Raw genomic sequence first — 7,815 nt, forward strand, 5'->3', positions numbered from 1 at the left:
TGGGTGCTGTCCCTCAGCTCTTCAGCTCAAGGCTAGTGCTCTACCACTTGAGCCACAGCGCCACTTCCGGCTTTTTTCTGTTTGCTTATGTGGTGCTGAGGAATCGAACCCAGGGTCTTGAGCATGCAAGGCAAGCGCTCTACCACTGAGCCACCTTCCCAGCCCCTTGAGCCATATCTTCAACCTGGCATTTTGCTGATTAAATTTTTTTTTTGTTTGTCTTTTTTTTTTTTATTTTTTGGTACTGGGGATCGAACCCAGGATGTTGCGCTTGCTAGGCAAGCGCTTTGCCACTGAGCTACATCCCAGCCCTTGCTGATTAAATTGAAGGTAGAGTGTCTCAGAATTTTCTGTCCCAGCTGGCTTCAAACCTTGACCCTTCAGGTCTCGGCCTCCTGAGTAGCTAGGATTACAGGAATGAGCCACCGATGCCTGGCTGCTAATACTATTTGTAGATATAAAATACCCACCCCCCCTTTGTTGGTTGTAGGACTTAAACTCGGCCTAAGTGCTGTCCCTCAGCTCTTAAGCTCAATGCTAGCGCTCTACCACTGGAGCCAAGGGCCACTTCCGGTTTTCTGAGTGGTTTATTAGAGATAAGAGTCTCACAGACTTTCCTACCCGGGCTGGCTTTGAACTGTGATCCTCAGATCTCAGCCTCCTGAGTAGCTAGGATTACAGATGGTGAGCCTCCATCGCCGGGCAATATAAAATATCTTTGACAAATGACAAAGCTTTGTCATTGGCCTTTCTTATCTTCCAGAGTTCAGTATGGCTTTTTTTTTTTTAGGTCCTGGGGTTTGAACTCAGGACTTAGGTGCTGTTCTTGAATTTTTGTACTCAAGTCTAGTCCTGTACCACTTGAGCCTATAACTCCACTTTCAGCTTTTTGGTGGTTATAGAGTCTTAGGGACTTTCTTGGCCAGACTGTCTTCGAACTAGGGTCCTTGGATCTCAGCCTCCAGAGTAGGTAGGATTACAGGCATGAAAATGGCTTTTCAGAAATACATATATAAGCTAATTGGCAAATAATAACAATGAATTTATCTCGTAATTAATCAGTATTCTAACTATTCTTTCTCATCTTCACTAGAATTTTCCTTTGGTTACTGGTCGAAGAGACAGTCAGATCTCCGGGCTGAGCGGGATCCTGAGTTTGCCCCACCATCAGATTACTTTGTGGGTCAAAAGAGAACTTCTTTGAGTAGCCAGATGTGGAACAGATCTGGACCTGCACCAAGTGACCCCGAGCAGCCCTGTGCCCAGGGCCCGGAGCCCTGCACTGCACACATGCCACCCCCGCCTGCTCGTGAAGCCACCCCACAAGCCCCCACAGTCAATTTTGAAACGCTGGATGATATGATATCATACTATAAACAAGTAACTTGATCTCCAACAGCATTTTGAACTTGGGTTTGTACCCTCAGTGGTGACTTCCTTCCCATAGGAGGAGAAACAACTTTGGGGACTGAAATGTACCTGTATCCTCTTTCCCTTTCCCGAAAAGGCACAGGCTGGTCCTAGGCTGGATTTATCAGTAGGGGAGAAGGTAAATGGGAGAATGGAAGTTTTCATTACCTTGCTGTGTGTTTATTACTAATGGGTGTAGAAGAAACCTACCTGCTTTGCTTCATGCAAGTGCAGTCCAGGCTTCTTTTGGGCAGGAGAGGGTCAGTCATGGGGTTTAAACTTTGGGCCTGGGTGATGTCCCTCAGCTCTTCATTCTCAAGGCTAGAGCTCTACCACTTGAGCCACGGCGCCACTTCTGGTTTTCTGGTGGTTTATTGGAGATAAGTCTCATGGATTTTCCTGCCCAGGCTGTCTTTGAACCATGATTCTCAGATCTCAGCCTCCTGAGTAGCTATGATTACAGGCATGAGCCACCAGTGCCTGGCCAGTCCAGGCATTTATAATGCTTATTTTTTTTTTGTCAGTGGTGGGGTTTGAACTTAGGGCCTATGCACTGAGCTCTTGTTTGTTCAAGACTAGCACTCTACCACAAGAGTCTCATGGGGACTTTGAGCTGTGATCCTCAGATCTCAGCCTTCTGAGTAGCTAGGATTACAGGCATGAGCCACCAGCACTGGGCTTACGCTCTCTATTTCATACCTACTCCCATGACTTAGATTTATGAGTTTCAGTCCTTTTGCAAACACTAGTATATTAGGTATCTTTATTTAAAGGTTCAGCATCCAGGTTAGTTGGAGCATAGATCAGAAGGAGCTCTTGATTGTCCAGCAGGCAAAGGAAGAGTATCTTAAGAGAGGCAAAGTAATCCATTTCCCCAGAAGACCCTGGAGCTGGTGCAGTATTTGAAACAGTGAGGCCAGGGAGAGTGCCTTTGTAATCCAGGAAGGCTTTCCACATCCCTGTGCACAGTAGTTATCTGATGAAACATTTCTGGAGTCCACTGAGACTGGTCAGAGATTCAGTGGACTGGGTGCATCTTGGGTATAACAATTAGAGCTTTTTAGCTTTCCTGTCCTGCTGACACTCCAGACTGCCCTAGGCCTTCCTGATTAGATCAGATGTATGCTTGTGTGGAGTGAAGCAGGTAGGTCCCTGTGTCCTTACTATGAAGAGGTGTCCAGGTAGGCAGGGTTCCAAGGAATGGCACTAGGCTAGAGACCGCCCTGCCTCTGTCGTCCAGAGGGACCCCTGTATAGCACAGATAAGTAGCTGGGAGTTGTTTGCCATGCCCATCCGACTCTCTGGGGCAGGCCCCAGGCTGGTGGGTGTCCTGTTGGAACTCAACTCAAGTCTTCAAAGTTCCCTGAAGGAGGAAGTGGGAAGGAGATAGCATCCAGCCTCTGTGGGTCTCTGTGATGGCTGACTTCTCCAGCACGGTGGTGGCGGACAGGAGTGCCCTCATCCTCACTACAGATGACATGCAGGAGCAGGGGAGAGGGTCAGCAACTGGTCACCAAAATGCCACTATGTCTAACCTCTATGGAAGTCATGATGCTCCAAGTGCTCTCTGTTCATAGCCTTGTTGCCTCAAGTGAAGCAGATTTGGACAAAAATTTTCTTACTTCTGAATCCATAGCATTGGCAGAGTTGCTACCTATTGTCATTCTGTCGGCCTAGTCTAGCAAATACCTCTGAATAAATGCAAGTGTAACCCCACTAATTGAACTGTCTTCTTTGCAGAAATTGACAAGCTGATCCTAAAATTCATATGGAAATGCAAGGGATTCGGAATAGCCAAACAATCTTGTTAAAGGAACAAAGTTGGAGGACTTGCACTTGCTGATTTCAAGTCCAATTGCAAAGCTGTAATACCTGTTGTGTCCTGGCATAGGCACAGATGGATAGATCAGTGCAATAGAAGTTAACTCATGGTCAGTTGACTTGACAGGAGCACCAGGACCATCCAATGGGCAACTACTAGTCCCTTCAACACATAGGGCTGGGACAACTGGATAGCAATTACTCCTACAAAAGACCAACTTAGACTAAAGACCAACCAGTTGAAACAGCTTACGGGACAAAGGAGGAAAAGGCAAAAAAACTAAAAAGAAATAATGACTATATGCTAAGAGTCATAAGAAATGGAAAAAGGAAGATGAGATGAGATGGGAAACAGGAAATAGACCATGAGAAAGATGTAGTGAACGTTTGTAAGGCAGGGCACGTGAGGACTCAGGAAGGACTGGGGAGTGGGGGGGGCAGGGAGGGGGGCGGCGGTGGTACCCTTGAAGGAGGGACCAGAAGATCAGCCAGGTGGCATCCAGAGCCTACTTCAGGGTGGGCCCCCCAAGTGGCATTTTTGTCCTGGCCTAGAGCACCTAGTGTGAACAGAATCGGTTGTGCATGTTGACTGTGACTAATAAGTCCTGATTTCCCTGGGATTTGAGAGACTGTACACGCCTATTCCTAGCACCTTCCTTGTAGCATAAATTTCAGTTTTTGTGAGTCCAGCTATATCCTGTTCTGCTTTAGACCCACAGTTCAAGTGTTAGTACCCCTTCAGGAAGTCTCCAGCTTGTTTGGTACCACTTAGTGTATCCAGCAGATGGCGTTGGTGTACTCAGATCCATGCTCTAAAGCAGCAGTCTAATAAAATACATAGAAATATAACTATAATGTTTACGAAGAACAGTATTTTAAAAATCCGATTAAAATAATAAACCCCAATATCACAAAATAAAAAAATAAAAGCCAAATTAACTTGGATGTTTTATGTTCAACCCAAGCTGGCCAAAAGGTAGCATGTAGTTAATTCATGGAAATTATCAGTGAGATAATTTAAAAATTTTTTACACTGTCTTCAGAGTGTACTGCATCACAGCAAATATCTCCGTTTGAATATGCTCTCTGTGCTATGCTCTCTGTGCGTGTGTGTGTGTGTGTGTGTGTGTGTGTGTGTTTGAGATAGGATCTCAAGATACAGCCCAGGCTAACCTTGAACTCCGCAGTCCTCATGTTTCCACCTCCCAGTCTAGGGATTCCAGGTGTGTACCACCCATAGCCATCCATAGCTTGGACATTATGTGCAATATTTGATCCATATTGAGATGTCCTAAAAGACAGTTGAAGTATGTTCCAGTCCAAATTGTTCCCCAAATATTTAAGATACCCAACAATAGAATTAAGTTACAGTAAATAAAACTAGCGATATAGGTCCTCAGCACCTGATGCAGCTCCACATGACTGGCTCTGTCCAGCCATACAGCTTCTATTAGTAAGTGAACAATCAGCAAGTGAAGTCAAGATACCCCACATGCAAAGTTGGGAGCAAGTAGAGGCAAAGCCTGCCTGTGGCCACACCTCATGCTTTCCTTCTAACCTCTCCTCCAGGCCTTTGTGTGTATTAGAACAGTTCGCTTTAATTGGCTCCCTAAATCATTTTGTTTACTTGTAAAATTCCCAAAAGAATATTCAAATCCATATACATGAGATTCCTTCTCTGCTTAGCCCTATGTTTGCCATAGACTTGGGGATCATTTGTTCCCCTGAAGGCCATGATACTTGCAGCCTGTGCTCTGGCTTTCAGCTAACCTTGGGACATACTGATGCAGTAGAATTTGGAATGGGGGTGGGTACTGGTCTTGACAGTTAACATAGCCATACCATATGCAGGTCGTTTCCTTTTAAGCCAGCAAGTCAAGTTACATCACTTGTAAGTCAAACTGCTCTTATATAATACTTCCATGACTAAGGTAAATGGTGATAATTGCAAAGAATTTGTTGATCCCCTGAAAACAATGAAAGAAGCTCCTGCCTCTCTCCTGTTAGGTATTATTGGGAAGCATGTTGCTGGTGTAGGTTTTGGATATCTCCCTGTCTTTTTAAGTGTGTGTGTGTGTGTACTTGTACACACTGGGGAAGAAGAGCTGGGGACAGCGGTTGGTATTACTGTCTAGGAAAACTGGAAAATCAGAATGTTCACACAGAGCAAGGTGTTTTATGAAAACCTGTTTTTAGCCTAGTCTGCCATGGTGTTTCTTAATAAATCCAGGACTGTGTACATTCATGCATAGCAAATGCATGTTTGTCTGGTAGAGGAGTGGTCAGAAACATTCCCGCTTCCACTTACAATTTAAATAGGCTGCTTCACTCCATCTCTAACTGCCTTGTTCTCCCTAACTCTGAAATCTCACCATGCTTAGTGGCAGTGTGGCCTGGGTAACGTGTGTTCTCTGGGGCTCGCTGTGGCTGCAGTATGGCCTACTGTCCTTCGTTTTCTTCTGCTTTGTCACTGTTAGTATTAAGCTTCCCTGAGCTGGAAACGGGTGTCCATTCTGTCCACCCCACCCTGTCCACACACTGTCTGTTGTTTGTGAAAACAAGAATATTCAAGAGTGGGCTCTGCTCCCATCCCGATGACCCAGGCCACAAGTACCTCTGAAAACTGGCCTGCTAGCTTTGTGGGACATTGGAATTTTTATTTTCTTCCCAACTGTTTTTAAGTCTCCCTGTATATCTTAATATATCGGCATTTCCTTTCCTTTTTCTTTTTTCTTTTATTTTCTCTCCCTCCCTCCCTTCCTTCCTTCCTTTCTTTCTTTTCCTTTCTTTCTTTCTTTCTTTTCTTTCTTTCTTTCTTTCTCTTTCTTCCTTCCTTTTTATTTTGGTCTGCAGTTTTCAAAGTACCTGTAGTTGGTGTGCAACCATTTGTGTGGTTTTCCAGGAGTCTGGTCAGAGTGCCAGGTATACATACCATTTGTCTGGTTTTCAAAGAACCTGTGGACAGTGTGCAGGCATACCCTACCATTTGGTTCTCTTGCTTCCGCTTACCAGTTCTAAAGCTGGTCTGCTCAGATATTTTTAATTGCTGCCTAATCATCAAAGTGATAGATTTCACTGTTCAGCACTTCAGTTGTTGCTGTGTATTATCTCTATTAATTAGGAAGGATGTGGCTGAAAGGTCTTTAAAGATAATTAAACCGAACTAAATCAAAATTTAACAAGCATTGGTATTTATAGCAAGGCTGCTGCTTTTGAATCCAGCCCCTTTCAGGAGTGACATCACTGGGTCAGAAGGATGGTCATTGTTAGGTCTGTTTTGGGGCCCATCTCTGTAAATGCCTTTGCCACCGCAGTAAGTCCTGACTGAGGAAGCACGGGTTCAGAAAGGATGGGAATGTGGGCCGCCTTGGGTTGGTGTTGAGCCTTGGCAAGGTACTGTGTGAAACTCGATTGTGCGTCTGCTGGCCCTGACGGCGCTGGAAAACCGCTTCTCTGTGGTCAGGGGCTCCTGCTTTCCCCTCTGATGAAAAGTCAGGCATTTGCCAGAATCTTTATCAGCCAGGCCAGAGGACAGCATCAGTGAGCCTTCCCGCCTCTGTTTCTTTCCTGCCTCAAGCAGCCTGGTCTGCAGCTGTCTTTGCCCAGCGCACTTACAACTGGATTCCATGCAGATTCCTAAAGCTGATCTAGAGGAAACCAGAAACTACACAAAATGGCAGAGAGAGAGCCAGCCCCAGATAACCTGTGGAAGATAACTTGGAGGAAGGCTGATTTCATTTTGCTTTTAGTGTTTAGTTTGTGTATACTGAAAAACGTGCTGGTGGATGAGTGCAAGTACAAGGAAGAGCGTGTGCCCCCACATTTCCCCTTTGTCATGTGTGCAGGCATTTACACAGCCATCAGCATGGGTATTGCGTGCACTGGCATCAGTGTCATCACAAAGAAGGAAACACTGCTAGCACTGCATTGTGATGGTTGTGATGACAACATAATGTGACATAACCAGACTAGGAAGCTAACAGCTCCATTATGCTCTCATGTGGACCCCTATGTCTCCTATGTGGCCTGTCTTTATAGGCCTGGAGACTGTACTTGTTTGCAGCATTCAAAGATACAGCAAGTACAAGTTCTCTGGTGTGACATGCAAGGCTTTGCCTGGCCTGATCTCAGGCCATATTACCAGGTTGGTCTCCTGCCATCCTACAGTTTCCTTGGCCCCCACTGGGCTCGAGATGGCCGTGGGCCTTTGCCATGCTGTTCCTTCTGCGGGGCCTCCCTCTCACCTTCTCTACCTGGCTTTTTGCTATCTTATGCCATCTGTTGTTCCTGCCTCTTGACTTTCCTCTTTAGGTTTCTGTGGCCTTTGTTCATTTTTCTGTAGTGATACCTGTCAAGCATAATAGCTAGTTTTGGTCTACCTCCCCCCACCCTCTCAGAGTTTGAGCTATTTGGGGATAAGGGCTGTGTCTGGGTGATGGAAAGGTGAGCGGCAGGTTATAATGGGATAAACAGGAACAATCACCTGACTGTCAAGGACCACATTTGGTGGCAAGGATAGAGATCTGAGTGGATTGCAGAGACTAAGGGTTTATTATCTTGTGATGGCAGTTTGGAGGCAGGTGA

The 7,815-nt window shown here is 45.6% G+C and overlaps 1 protein-coding gene across 1 annotated transcript in view; it reads left to right on the top strand.

Annotated features, from left to right (window-relative positions):
- Nucleotides 1–1,729, top strand: part of Ccdc174 (coiled-coil domain containing 174) — a 16,502-nt gene extending 14,773 nt beyond the window's left edge. The window contains exon 11 of the mRNA XM_013010329.1: nt 1,094–1,729. Coding sequence (XP_012865783.1) covers nt 1,094–1,389 — 296 coding nt within the window. The 3' untranslated portion in view covers nt 1,390–1,729. The remainder of the gene's footprint in view (nt 1–1,093) is intronic.
- Nucleotides 1,730–7,815: the final 6,086 nt, after the last annotated feature.

The sequence above is a fragment of the Dipodomys ordii genome, unplaced genomic scaffold (genome assembly GCF_000151885.1).
Source record: "Dipodomys ordii isolate 6190 unplaced genomic scaffold, Dord_2.0 Scaffold12, whole genome shotgun sequence".
Lineage (NCBI taxonomy): Eukaryota > Metazoa > Chordata > Mammalia > Rodentia > Heteromyidae > Dipodomys > Dipodomys ordii.